A 14,799-nucleotide genomic window follows, 5' to 3' on the forward strand; every position below is an offset into this window, starting at 1 on the left:
TGTTTTTTTTTTTTTTCCAAAACTACAATTTCCTTTATAGTTTCATTTATTTGGTAAGCAGAGGAACATGACATGTTCACTGCCATAAAAGGGAAGACAATGGCTTTCCCAACCTTTGACATTTAAATGCATTTCCTTCCTCAATGATGAGACAAAACCCCTTCCCTTTGACAAACTAGACTCCCCTGCTAGACAAGGAGCAGCACACAGCAGTCAATAACACATTAGTAGCACTGTCTGGAGGTTCCACGTTCTCCTAACATTCCCAACTACATTAGAAAGGTAAGAAACTCCACAGCTTTGTGCCTCAGTTTCCCCATGTATGAAATAAGAAACCTAACACTGAACACTGCTTCACAAAGTTTGTTTAAAATGTTCCCGTGAAATGAACCAGCCTCAACAAACAAGCAACTCAAACTGAGCTTTCAAGTGATACCCCAAATGTTCAGCTGAACCTTGAGTTCAGCTTCTCAATTGATACCACTAAAAACATTTACACAAAAGCTCCACACAGCCATGAAACGGAACCCTCTTGTGTAGTTTACAGTACATTGAATCACTATACATCAGCACAAGTTTCATGGCTCTTAGGACAGTCTATGGAAAGCACCGAGAGCAGAAAACCCTGATAAAAATCTGAAACTAAAACCTCAGCCCTACTGCAACTACCAGCTCACAAAACGTACATATTACAGCATCGTTGATTTGTCTTGAAATGACCAAAATTTGTAGTTTGGAAAAGAAGATGAAAAGTACTGGGAGTCCCTCATGAAACTTCTGAATGTCATTTGATTTCAAGATTTGTTATTTTCAGCTTTAACTAGTTACTGGGTCTTCACTAGGTCACTGCAGCAGAAACTCAGTGATGCATTAACACGTTTCGTTACTAAATTCAAAACAGTTTCTCTTTTATCAAGACTGCAGCCATGCTGCCTTGTTCACCCAGCTTGCCAGAACAGGCAAGTCACAAGTCACAGTTTGGTCACAAAAATCTTAGCCCCAGAAAGAGTTAAAAAATCTTTTAATTTGCCTTTGGTTCTTATTTTATGTGCTTATTTCCAGAGCATTTCCAAATTGTACTAGTTTAACAGACTAGTACATCTAAATCTTTTTAGCCACATATATCACTCACCAGCATGATTTTATTACAAGGGATATGTTATTAAAGCTTAACCTTGCACTCAGTCACTAATCAAAAACAATTCTAGAAAGCAAATCAAATGTTCCAACTTAGCTAAATCTCCTCCCTTTAAGCAACAAATAAAGCCTGGCTGGCTTGCAGGGAAACTTCCATGTATCAGCATCAGCTCATTCAAATCAGGCACGTTTCTTAAGTCTAAATTTAGCTACTTGCATTTCTTCAGAACTTTAATTCCTGAATATTGTGTTGAACCTACTGAGACTGTTGAAGTGCCAGATCTTAAGGCTGCAGTCATATTGAGATTCCTTTATGGCAAATATAAGAAGCAAAGTTGCTGTAACACACAGGCAAGCAGTTTGGAACAAACATACCAGGAAAAGGATCAGGCATTCAGAAGCTGAGATTCATTTTCCAGTCATGCTGGCAACGCTGAGTCTCACCTATGTGCCAGTGAGGAGTACGTTAAGCTACTTAACCAGCTGAAGAGAAAACAATTGTACATACATATGGGAAGGTTGATTTCACGGAGACACCTCTTAGGTTTTCAAATCCCTCCTTCACTGGAAGCAGAATCAATCAACGAGCGCTCATTTTTGGACAGGATGAGACCATGCCCTCACTCGGGAAACAGGAGCTCCTAAAACTCTGCCTGCCAGTGAGACGCCCCAGCAGTGGGGACACCTGCGGGGACACCTGTGTCCTCCTGCTGGAACAGGCTCCGAGTCACAGCAGGTGGACAGGTTTCACCCATGGATAACCAATCCTCACCGCCCTGGAAAGGCGAGCGCGGCACAGGCGCTGCCGGTTTTCACCACTTCTCGTGACAGAAGACGGAGCAACTTCTGTTTTGCAAGAGCAAGTTTCAAATTTATATTAGAACACTGAATCTACCAAAGCTGCCAAGAGACATTGAACTCATGGGATCTGTGAAAGTTTTTCACACCTGTGTTTTTCTCCTGTGCCTAATATTATGGGAGGCATTTTGGAGGATTTTACAATGCAAGTTTCAATGAGACACTTACAGTCTCCCTCAGGCAAATTGTCACAGCTGCAGAGGTCTGCTACCCAGCTGCCAATCAAGGCAGGCAGGGAGTATGTGCAGTGAAATCACAAAAAAGGCAGGCTTCATTAGACTGCTGAAACCTAACTAGAGCCTATCTGGGTGTGCTTGAGCCCTTAAAACAGGGTTGCTTTAGAAAGAAGGAATTTTTTTCCTTTCCAAGTGAAGAAAGGGCCCTAGTACTCATTGAGGAATGTACTGGTGCCAACTTTCCCCTTTGCAATTTCAATGTTTGTTTTCTCTGTCTAAAAAAAGAAATTGCATCGCCCTATAGGCTTCTATTATTAGATTAGCTGATATAGCTGGAAAAAGTGGACAAGATTACAGGTTCCACATTCCTTTGCCAGGTCTCAGAAGTGTGTCTACTTTTTCCAACTCTAGGAGCTGCTCCAGTGAAATATTCCTTTCTACAACCTTTCCTTCCCTTATTTCCTTAAAGCACCCCAGCTACAAAACCACTGACACTAAAGACCAACTGTACTGGAAGAGAATTTTTCCTCCTTCATGCCTAACAGAAAATATTCTGAGGGAACCAAATGCATTTAATAAAAAAAAAAAAGAAAAAATAAGAGCTCTACAAACAAAGACAAACACACAGAAGTTCAGCCCAAATAATGTTCAAGTGGGAAATTTAAAAGCACACGGAAACAAGTGGCATACTGTAAGCCATTTAACAAAGTTAATTTTAGGTATTCACTGCATTTGGTCTTGGCCCCTATTCAGCAAACTATTTAAGCATGTGCTCAGGTTTAAGCAAGTGGAGGCTGGAAAGCCTACGTGTCCCATCACGTGCTCCAGTTGGGCATCTGCTGAACTACTTTGCTGATCCAGGACCATAACATATAGTAAGAATCGCCCTGAAAGTTATCTAAAGTTACCTAAAATAACAGCTATTATTTTAAGAACTACACAAACATAGCACACATTTTATGTGCCTAAAAGAGCAGGTGTCACAAAGGCATAAATCCACATCTGAAATAGTTGCAGACACAAAGCCACTTATGCATATATATTTTGTGAATGAAAAGAAAAAGACAGGCTTTAAACTAAAACATAGTCAGATTCATCAAGCTCTGTCCATTACCACACTTAATCTTTGTTATCCTCACTGCTTGTTATTGCTTATTGAAATTTTCTATATTTTACTATATTTTGGCTCTAATTAATTCTACCAGGAAAATGTTGGGATTTTATTTTTAATTTGTGCCTATTTCAGTCTTCTTCTGAACACAAAAACCAGTGACATGATGTTCAAACATTAACGTTTAAGTGGCTTAGCAGTAGACCTATAGTTCTCCAAATTTTCAGACGGTCACAAAACCTACTAAAATAAAAGACACTGGGGGAAGCTGAGCTCCCCCTCCACGCCGCGGGTGCCTCGAGACCTGAAGTTTGAAAATTCTGGGCTCCCTATTTACAATTACAGCTGCATTTCCCGAGCGGATTGTGCTGTGCCGGCTGAACCCTGCAAATGTCAGCGGGCCGGCTCGGGCAGGGCGCAGCAGCAGCAGCAGAGCCATTGTTGCAGGGGCCCGCAGGGAGGAGGTGCCGCCGAGGCAGATGGGGACCGCGGCGATGCGGAGCTCCCCGGGGACACGGCGGCCAGGGGCTCCGCCGGCGCCACCTGCCTCCCCGGGGCGATGCGGGAGCAGGGGGCTCCCGCTGCGGGGCCACGGCGCTGCCCTCCCCGCTGTGCCACCCCAAAGCAGGGCACCGGGGCCCTGTGTGCCACCCCAAAGCAGGGCACGGGGAGCCCTGTGTGCCACCCCAAAGCAGGGCATGGGGTGCCGGTGTGCCACCCCAAAGCACGGCACGGGGAGCCCTGTGTGCCACCCCAAAGCAGGGCACGGGGGGCCCGGTGTGCCACCCCAAAGCAGGGCACCGGGGGCGGTGTGCCACCCCAAAGCAGGGCACCGGGGCCCGGTGTGCCACCCCAAAGCAGGGCACCGGGGCCCGCTGTGCCACCCCAAAGCAGGGCACGGGGGCCCTGTGTGCCACCCCAAAGCACGGCACGGGGAGCCCTGTGTGCCACCCCAAAGCAGGGCACGGGGGCCCTGTGTGCCACTCACAAGAGCAGGGCACAGGGAAACCATGTGCCACCCCATGCAGCCTGGCAGGAGACTGTCCCCCAGGCTGGCAGAGGGGTTCCTGCACATGCCACATCTGATGGTGCTGCCACCCACACTGGCTACTTGGTTTGTGCATCCCACGAGGAAGAGGCACATAGAGACATACCAGGCTTTTGTGACTTCAGGACAACATTAAGAACTTCAGCCCTTCTCCCTGCTAATGTTACTAATAATCTCCATATTGTCATCTATATTACCTGAGCTAACAGTTTATAAACCGCCACCTGCAGCTTGTCCCTTATAGTTTATTAACATACACTAATAAACAGTATGCTTCACTCCCACTGTGCTGCCAAGTGAAGCCAGTCAGAATAACTGCATTAGCTTTACTGTTCTTTCTCAGCACATTTTTCCCACATGGGAACAATTAGGACAAACTCCCTCCAGATTATATTTTGAGATCCATCATATTTGCAGGAAAATAATAATAATAATAATAATCTTTTTCACAAATGCATCTGTAAGCATCTACAGAAAATTAACCTGACTGATGTTACCAAAAGTGATAGGCTCTTAATCTCCTCAGCAGTGGAAAGGGTTAAGGCTCCCCAGGCTCTGACTTACACCTATTATGCTCAAGTTTAAAAATAAGATGTGAAAGATGCATTATATAAGGCCAGTACTGCTATCCTGTCCATCTCCTATTTTGGAATTAAAGATCATCATTGCTCACATCAAAGGGGCTGGGTGAGAATAAAAGAAAAGACAGGAACAATGAAAATAGCTACCCGACACGAACCAGATCAAAGGACCAGGCACAGAAAATGAAGAGCTAGGGGGTCCTTTAATTACTGTCCACATCCTTCAAGTCATGTGGTGAGAAAGAAGGGAAAAAAGTTTTGAAGGCCACTGGGTTTTGTCTTGCTGTGGCTCCTGTTTCCACAGTCTGTGCCAGTTCCCTACAAACTGCTCTGCTTTTTATTTTTAAATTTTTTTTTCTTCATTTTATTAAAGTCAAATAGGACTCCTGGACTCCAAAACTCCTCCCTTATGCCAGGAGGAGGAGAGGGAAGGAGGGGTAAGAGGGGCAGTAGTACAGATAGTCTGTAGCAATTGCCTGAAACAATTTCAGGAGGACTGCTCCAGGCAGCGCCCCGGGAGCTGCTTTGGGAAGGAGAGCTCTGGCTACCTGAGGCTAGTCTTTATTTGCCGGCCTCCCGGGTTGAGAAAACTTCAAATTCACATAGGGCACTGCTCCATGGGGCAGCAGATCAAACCTGGCTACTAGCTGTTTGAGCTCAGCAGCAGAAAAAAGGATTGCTCTGGGACTGAGCATAAGTAGAAGCATGATTAAACTTCAAACATACACCCCCCCCCCTTTTTTTTTATACACAGCAGACAGTTATGGCTAATATTTCGATATGGACTTTAAAAATATGCTGCAAATAACTTACTCCAGCCTGCTGGCTGTGGGCTTAAAAATAATAAAAATTTAAACTAGCTGTATTATTGCAATGAAGTCAAATGTTCAGATTTACATATCATGGGTCATTACAGGAATGCCAAGTTATTTAAAAGGATCTCTTTTTATTTAACTTAACTCTCAAGATTATAATTCAGATATCTGATCCTTGACTGTAGTGACATGTCATACCATTTACTTCCTTCTATTTATACTTCAAATGTGGTACATTTCTCTCTAATTACTCCTGACTTATGTTTCATTGAACTACAGAATAGCCAAGGTTGGAAGGGATCTCTGGAGATCATCTAGTCCAACCCCTGAATGTTTATTTTTAAAACGACAGAATAAAACATTTCATAAGGAAGTAATAGAACAAATTGATGTTGAAGAAGCTGATCAGACTTTCTAGGAAATAACAGTGCTTTGCACTATTAAAAACATTCTGGAAAAGAAAAGCTCTGGGATGTTCCCAAGAAATTGTATTTGCTAATATAGATGCTAGCAGTGGACACAGACAGAAGTCACTGAAGAGGAAAATGCCTTCCTGTCTCAGGTCAGTTTGCTTGGGTTTATGCTGTATGCCAACCTAGACCATGAAAGCATTCAAACAGAATTTTATAGACATTGAAGAAGGAAGTTCATATCACCAAGACAATATCTAGAAAAGGGGAGCACGGGATACAAAGGATCCTTCTTTCCATCCTATTTACAGCTTGGAAGCTGTAGACAGGCAGTAAGGATGATCTTTTAAGAGGCAATTTAGCCTCCAAACTCCAATGAGTGCCAAGTTACTTCATCTTCTTTCTGATGAAAGTTTCCTCCATCTCTTCCTGCTCTTGGACACTAACATGCAGCCATTCTCAGGAGGCCAGCTGAGGACTAAATTAAGCAGACATAGACTACAAAGCTGCTTTCCAAAGTGGGCATCATGCCTAGGCTCTACATCTAAGCAGTATGCTAGGTTCGTGTACCAAGTTCCAGTTGCTGTCTTGCAAACATCCGCGGTGGGAACCTTGCCCAAACAAGCCTTCAAAGCTACGGTGGCTCTGGTGGGATCAGCACCAGAGCAGTGGGACTGGGACATTTGCCTCCTTGTTACAGGTCTCGAAGTGTCACATTATCCATTTAGATAGCCTTTTGATTGAGAGAGCTTCCCTTTTGGGCTTAGCCCCAAATACTAAGAACAGATGAGATGGTTTAAAGAAATTCTCCAGGTAAAACATGAAAAGGATGCTTAAGATCCAGCTTCTAACGAATAGCTGCACTCAGGGAGCCACAAGGGCTAGGGAAATAAACATGGTCAATTAAATGAACTGATTGAAAAGAAATCAGAGATCCCTCCAGGAAAAATCTGACATGTGGTCATACAGCCACTGCAGTCTTTTTGGAGGGTGGTAAATGGGGCAAGAACTGGGAAGAACCGAAATGCCTTACTCATTTGGCAAAAGGTGGTTGTCATAAGGAAGGGCATAATCTTTAAAGGAAATAAAATACAAAGAAACATCCATGATGGGTTCAAAAGGAGGCTCAACCAGCTCACTCAAAGCCTCTTGAAACCTCAGCACTGAGTAGAGAATTCTAATAGGAAAATACAGTAATGGCTCTTCAGCAAATGTTCTGTCCTTTCCATAGACAGTCCCACAAAATGCACTGGTAGATGCTGAGAAATCTTCCAGAACATTCCAAAATGAACTAACAGCACGGAATTAATTGGAGTGCAAACTACTAAGGATGGTGCAGAATAAGACTAATTTTCTTTTATCTCATTAGAAAAATACTTACATGTTTATTCATGGAAGGGAATAATTTACTTACATGCTCATTCATGGGAGGGAACAGTTCAGCTATTTTTGATGCATTTGTTCAGACAAGCTCAAGAGACCAACAGGACTGCCAGAAGCTAAAGATCTGCATGGAGATCTACCCCCACTTTGTGCCTTGCCTTTGCATCTTTGGGAGCCCAGTGCTGGTGCTGCCCAAGCTGTGGTGTGCTTTGTCTGGGCCCTGAGCTCAAGCTCAGAGGGAACTCGAGCAGGCTGAGCACACATTCTCTCCTAGATAAGTAGTCTGGAAAGGCCATAAATGTGAATGCAGGCTGTTGAGACAATGCCAGCATATCTAAAAATCAGAGTAATGAGCTCAAGCTGCCGTCACCAGGAGCATGTGTGCCTTTTCCTGTCTCACTTTCTGGAAACCCATGGGTATTCCTGCAAAGGGAGGGACATCCTAAAGTGGTTCCTGACTCAAACCCAAGAGAAGGGCATTTTGCAGAGCTAATTGAGTTATTTACCCAAGAACTCAAGCAACATTTGCTGTCATGATTGAGGAATTCTTATTTTGCCTGTGGAAGTCAATCACCTGGTTCTCATCTAACTTTGATAGAACAGAGCACTACTCATTAAGCCTTTTCAACCTGCACCAGAAGCAAAACTCAAACTTCACATTTTGTTTTTCCTCAGAAGGTTCAATCACAAAGTAATTTAGTTTGGAAAGGACATATGGAGATCACCTCTATATAAAACTGTTTCTCAAAGTCTTTTCTTTTACTACCAGAAGAAAGTCACCAGTCATTTTCAATTTTTTTTTTTTTTTTTTTTTTTTTTTTTTTTTTGAGGATACTTTACCAAAAAAAAAAATTCTCTAATAGGCTGGAAGCCCATCTCTCACTGGGCAGAAAAGAGACTACCTGCCCGTGCTTCCTAGAAGCAGGACATTTGCTTTCTGTGTCTATTTCTAAGACAATGTCTCAGGGAAATCATGAGACAGCCATCAATGCTGGAAAAGAAAGTAGAACTGCCTGGCAAAAAGCATAGGAAAATAAAATCAAGCAGATGCATTTCTTCCTTCTACTAAGTTTTGAACTTTTTTAAGAGCTGAAGATAATATCCTCTGTTGAAGTTGTTCATTTCATCTTACATTTCCCATGTCTTCTTCTGAGTCAACTATCTTAGCCTGTGTGTTTCACTATAGCTGCTGATTCCAGATCCACTCTGCCTTTTACCAGTCTATTCCCCTCCTTCTCTCCCCATGCTTTTTTGACATTTCTCATCTTCCTCTTGGCAGTTCCCACCCTGACTCACATCCTCTGTCCCCATTTCCAGTCCTGTTACTCTAACCTTCCTCTAGAACACAATCCATCAGCTTCTCCGATTTCAAGACCTTGCTTACCCTCTTTCCATCCTTTCTACATTTCTGTCATCTCCATGGTCAGAGCATACAAGTCTATCCCTTCCCGAAGTCATTAACTTTCCTTGCCAACTGTTTTGTCCACCAGCTCTGTGACCCCAAGACCAGGGAAAAAGGGGGGCTATAAAAGCAATATAAAAGGGAGCATCAATGCACAGCAATGGAAAGACTGCTGCCCACATAATGAAGATCTAGGAAAAAAAAAAAAAAACATAAACCAAAAACTGTCAAAATTACAAAAAGACCTAGGTGAATTTAACACACATTCAAAGATTAGGGGACAAAATGTTAGAGATCACATGCTCCAGAAAGGCACTGTTCCTCAGCTAACACTCCTTAAACCTGTCACCACCAGAGCTGAAAGAACAATTTCACAAGTCTTCTGCCCACTTGCATACAACTAAAAGACAAAGCAGAACTCTGATGCTTCTTAATGGCTATTCACACTGCTCCAGTGCTTATGTTCACATGGCTACCTCAACATACAGGAACTGATGCCTTACTGAACTTGTCTACTTGTCCTGTATGAGATAGATACTCATACTGATCATTTTTGTGCAACAAGTTTTCTCAAAACCTTTTAAGTTTTTCAATTCTAAAACATTTTTAAAGATTCATGTGAGCTCCAAATTCAAGTACAAACCTCATGAAATCTGCTGCCAATCTAATAACTTCCCTTTGAGTTTAACTCTGATATATTCCTCCATGCTTCCACAGAATCAACTTAAAATAACCTGCAAAATTTCCTCCTTATTCTCCAGGGCAGATTTAGTGTTCTAGCTGTGACTTGAGTGAAGCTCTGTGAATTATATGGCAAGAACAACCCCATTGTCAGAGCAGTCACCCAAAAATCACGCTAATACCTTAGTGACACTTTGGTAATAGGTGTAACACACACCCAGGAATGGAAAAAGACCTAGGCTGCGTGGCCACACACAGGCCTGTACCAAAGTAGGGAAAAGGAAATGCTCCAGGAAAATCAGGAGTTGTTTCACTCACAAATGTCCCAAGTTCTTACCAAAGGGATAGAAATAATTTTGGTGATGCTTCCCTCTCCATTCTTCCCTTTTCTACTCCCCTCCATGCTGATATTTCCTCTCTTGCTGCTACCTCCCAAGAAGCAGTTACCCTGTTACTATTCTCCTACCTTCACTGCTTTGAGAATTCACCCAAAGTGTGTCCTTTATCTCCCACTGTATATTTAAAAGCTAGGATGTGGCAAAACAAGCATACAAGTCTGTTTCCCAGCAAACTACTGAGAAGGTGTCTTTAAGGTATCTTAACTCACGCTGGTGTTTGTGGGCTGTCCCACGGCCTCGTTCCTTCCATCCTCAGAGGTACCGGCCCTGTTGTGTCCCCGATATGGTGCCAGGCACCTGCTTCCCACCACTGACTCCTGCCTCACCTCACCTTCCCCTTCACCACCTCCATGCCCACCTTGCAGCCCCTCTGCACGCCACAGACACGCGTGTGGGGCAGGGGAGCAGGTCCCACCTCAGCATGGGGAGCGCAGCGTGTCCGTCCAGCTGCGGAGGCTCGGCTGTGCCTGCGCCTCGCACACCACGCTGGAGGTGACACAACACAGGAAAACCTGCAGCCACCAATGGGCCTCGGCCCGGGGGAGCACAGCCAGCCCTGCTCTTTGTTTCGGTTTGCAGTTCAAACCTGCCCCCTTTTAATTTCAGGAGTTGCTTCACGAGAGGCCAGCTTCTCCAGCTGCCTGTGACTGCCAGTGCCCTACAGACTGGCTCACACCCCAAAACTCAGCACTGCACCAGCACAGAGGTAATTTTTTTAATCTTTCCAGCAGAAGCTGGTTTTGTCCTTTCCCCATGCCCCTCCCAGGCAGGGTTGGTGGCTCAGCCCAGAGTGCTGGATGCCAGCACAGTCTGGCAGCAGCCCTGCTGGCAGCAATGAGCCTTAGCACAGAGGAGCACAGAGGTGGGCAGGTGCTGAGTGGGTGCACCTTATCTCCATGAATTTTACTCACTTTTATCTATCCAAATGACCTCACAGTACTTTTGCTTTGGCAGTTGTTCTCCACATCGCTGTCAGCACTTCTGAGACTGACATGCTGAGCACACTGGCCAGGCTGGGAGGAGGATAAAAGGGGTGCTACCAAGTACCGGTCTAAGTCTAAAAACTAGACTGCCTAGGAGCAGTTCACCAGCTGTATTTGAGGTAGAGAAGGACAGTATCACCTGCCAGTCATACCACAGTGGCTAAAGAGACAAGACCGCAACACAGTTGTGGGTTTAATTATACTGGAACCTGAAACATCAAAGAGGGGAGTTTGGCAACAGTAACCCAGTAGGCTCTCAAGCCTATAAGAAAAAAAACCCCTTTTTTTCCACACAAGGAGTCTCTAATCTGAGCCATAGTTGATCAGCAATGGTCGTGCTGGCATTAGGCCAAAGTTTTTACACGGTTCCTTCAAGAAAGTCATCTTTCTTCACAGCTGACTTGTCCCTTTCATAACCAGTGGTCATGACAAGGCAGATTACCAGCTCTTTCAGCAGAGCAGACCTATTAGTCTGTTTGATAGGATATCAAGATACCCTGTTCTTGCCCAAACAGACAGCAAATGTTCCACCTTTTTACTAGTTGGGAAGAAATCCCATGAATCTGGCCCACACATAAAGAAATCTTCTGTTACCATTCTGAGGAAAACATGACAGAGCTCCAGTGAAAATCCCAACTTCTTCATGATTAGATAAACAGTGTCTTACCTCAATAAGGCCCATTCATTTTCCTAGCACATCCAGACAAACACTTGTTCCAGGATGAGATCCAATAAAATCACTGCAAAAGTGGGTTGGTTAATTTCTATTTCCCGGGTTAGGGTTGGGTGTTTGATTTCTCTAGCCAACGTGTGATCTCTCTGGCACTACAATACTGCTTGCCTGCCCACCCTACACAGTGCCTATATGGGAAGAATACGCTGCTAGAGCTTGCAAGGTTCATTTAAGATACACAATACGCTAATACAGTCTGTTAAGTCTTAGAGAATGATTTTTAAAACAAGCAAAGAAATGTCCTCCACTAAAGAAAGAAAACTAATATGTGGAAAAAGTTCCAGTTTAGATCTGTGGTGTCATGGTCCACAGGGGAGACTCTTCCACCCTCAATACTAATTATGTGCTGGGCAAGATACAGCACTATACATTAAGCACTATATCTGATCAAGCAGAAGACTTTTTTAAATGGTTTACTAGCTATTAGGTATCCTGCTCTCTGCACACTGTGCTGACATAAGATTTTACTGCTTGCAGATGCAATTGCCAAAGACTAAAAGGTTTTATTTTCTCAAAGCACACAAACTATATTACTACTCCTGAATGCTATACTGGGGGGAACCCCCGTAAAGTAAGAAAAAATTCTGTCTAGAAGTTGCTAGTGAAAAAAATCCAAACCAGCTAAACTAAACTGCAAAGCAACCAATACAAAAATACAAACGGCATCAATCTCTGTCATCCTCTACATATATCTTGAGCGGTGGGGTATGGTTTTGTGGTGGGGAGCAGGAGAAAAAGAAAGGCTGCAGAAGTGCGCAATGTGTGGACACTGCACAACTCAGTCCCCTGACAATCCCCTTTCCCTGGTGTCACTATCTGCTGGCTTTGTGGGCAAAATTGACTGCTCGTCGTTGGTAGCCAGCGCACACAGCCCGGCGACCTGAAAAGGCCATTGATTTTCCCCGTCCTTAAGAGCACACTCTGCTGAGCTTGGAGCCGCGTGCTCGTAACTTTAAGGGGGTGCGTTTTGTTTAATTGTGCCTTTTCTTGGCCTGAATTTCCCCCAAAAAGCTGAAGAGGGCATGTGCTTATTATCTTTTAGTACAGCATGTGCTCGGTGCAACCTGAGCTCTTCGGATACTTCGGTCTGAAAATTAGAAAAAAAAAAAAAAATTAATTGCGAGGGAAAACAAGGCTGCTCTGCGACTTTGATTCAATCAATTACCATTATCTTCCAGCGCAGCCCTCCCCGCCGCCCCCGGCCCGGCGGTGCTGAAGTTTCCGTGCCAGGCGCGGCCCCGCCGCTTGCCGGCTGGCTGCCGCGCGGGGCTCTTATCAGCCGCTCCCAGCCAGGCCGGCCCCGCGCGGCCGGCGGGGACCCGGCCCCGCTTATCGGCCCGCGCAGCCCCGCCGGCCGCCGCGGGCCCGCGGCCTCCGCGGCCGGGCCCGGCCCGCGCCCCGCTCCCGCCCGGCCTCCTCCGCCGAGCCCGAGCCGGCGGAGCAGAGGCAGGAACAAAACCGCAAATTTAGATTAATAAAGCATTTGTTGATTCTACAGAAACTTAGCAGGCCCCTAAGAAATCCACCAGAGACCTGTGCAGCTCCAGTAATTTTCTGTTATATTATCTTTCTTGTAAAATACTTCCCCAGACAGAGCCCCCAAAGGGGCTCAAATATCACTGTGACTAACCGAAATCAATGTGCACTCACCTATTGACATTTTTACATAGTTTTTGGATTTAGTATCCGGCCCAAAACACAATCAAATCTTCTGCCAAGGAAATAACAGGCACTTAGCTAGTCAGCTATTAGTGTTACAAAGGAAAAAATGCGGGCACCCAAGGGAGATGGGAGAGACGGCATTGACGTCAGGGGTAATTGGGTGTCTGAGAGAAATTGCCAACGGCTGGCCAAAACCCCCAGAGGCCCACACAAAGCCGAGCTGCAACTCTAATAAAGGAAAGTAAATTCTAGAAAGGGGCTTTGCTGCAAAGAAGCCTAGCAGGAACCAAAAATATCTCCCACATACACAAACACATACACACAAATAAAAAATACAAAATACGTTTAGGAGCTCTCTTTCGCACATCTGGTTTAAGCTAAAGTGCTTTCTACTTTTTTTTTTTTTTTTCCAGGACCACATGGATTTTTATGTTGTACCGTATGTTCAACATCTATTTTTATAAACAGAATTCAGGGCTTTAAAGAAACTTACTTTTAATCATGTGGCTTTAAACTGCAATCTCTCTGGCACCCACTCTGGCACCATTAAAAACAGTTTGTTTGGTCTTTTCTTTAAAAATCCCTGAACTTCCAAGGCAGTGGAGCCATTGGAGGGCCATGGCTAAGGAGCTGTCCGACTGGTAAAACTGTATTTGCACGCCCAACACCTCTCCATCACCTCTGCCTAGCTGTGTGTTTCACTGACAAAACTCCCTTCCCACTCCCTCCTCCCCTCATGCAGAAAACTGAGAGAAAAGATTTCAGACCAGACACCCTGGGCAGAGTTTAGGGAGGACCTGTAGCCTATGCTTTCCATTCATCCAGATCCCTATCATACCAATATAGACCCACCGTCCTCATGGCACTCCACCAGAGATGAAGAATAAAGTGGATTTGGTCAGTTCTTACCAAGACCAATGTGTCTTCATCCCCCTTCTCCTCCCCCCAGACTTCTATTATATGCCTCACACAATAAGACTCAAACATCTCATCACTAAATGCATTGTGAAACTCAGATTGGTACTTTCCAGCATGATAAACTGCTTTGTGTCTTCTACGCTAAATGCAAAAGTGCTTTTTTAATAAGTAATTTAAAGTTTCAGCAAAGTTTCAAGAATAACAAGATGATCAAGAACTTAATAGGTTCAAATCTGCTATTACACCTAGCTGTGCCCGCATCGTAACTATCATCATCTGGAATCTACAGGGGTCCCTGTAAGCCCATCAAGTGAGTGTTAACAATTTCCAAGCTGCCCTCCACCCAACCACAGAGCAGAGGAGGTAGAATCATGTTAGAAAGAGGCTGAGGTACAAACAAAATGGCCACACACAAAGCACAAAGGGTTCCTTAAGCACCACAGCACCAAGGGCATAAAGAACTCTTTTAACAATACACATATAAAATAGAGCTAAGTTTGAAA

At 44.4% G+C, this 14,799-nt stretch overlaps 1 protein-coding gene across 14 annotated transcripts in view; it reads right to left on the reverse strand.

Annotated features, from left to right (window-relative positions):
- ZNF423 (zinc finger protein 423) overlaps window positions 1–14,799 on the reverse strand; it is a 227,855-nt gene that overhangs the window by 121,828 nt on the left and 91,228 nt on the right. The window contains exons 1-2 of one of the 14 annotated variants that reach the window (XM_077786325.2): window positions 13,367–14,799; window positions 11,651–12,803 (exon numbers count right to left, since the gene is read on the reverse strand). The exon at window positions 13,367–14,799 is cut by the window's right edge and continues 9,027 nt beyond it. The exons of 10 other annotated variants lie outside the window; for them this stretch is intronic. Coding sequence is in view for 1 of the 4 variants with exons in the window: in XM_085589575.1 (XP_085445701.1) it covers window positions 1,513–1,531 (19 nt within the window). In the remaining 3 variants the exon portion in view is untranslated. Of the gene's footprint in view, window positions 1–1,512; window positions 1,653–10,415; window positions 11,616–11,650; window positions 12,804–12,881; window positions 12,974–13,366 lie in introns of those variants that run through there. 3 more of the 14 variants (XM_021536129.3, XM_021536126.3, XM_085589575.1) reach the window with 3 other exon arrangements.

Source organism: Lonchura striata, chromosome 11 (assembly GCF_050655825.1).
Source record: "Lonchura striata isolate lonStrDom1 chromosome 11, ASM5065582v1, whole genome shotgun sequence".
NCBI classification, from domain to species: Eukaryota; Metazoa; Chordata; class Aves; order Passeriformes; family Estrildidae; genus Lonchura; species Lonchura striata.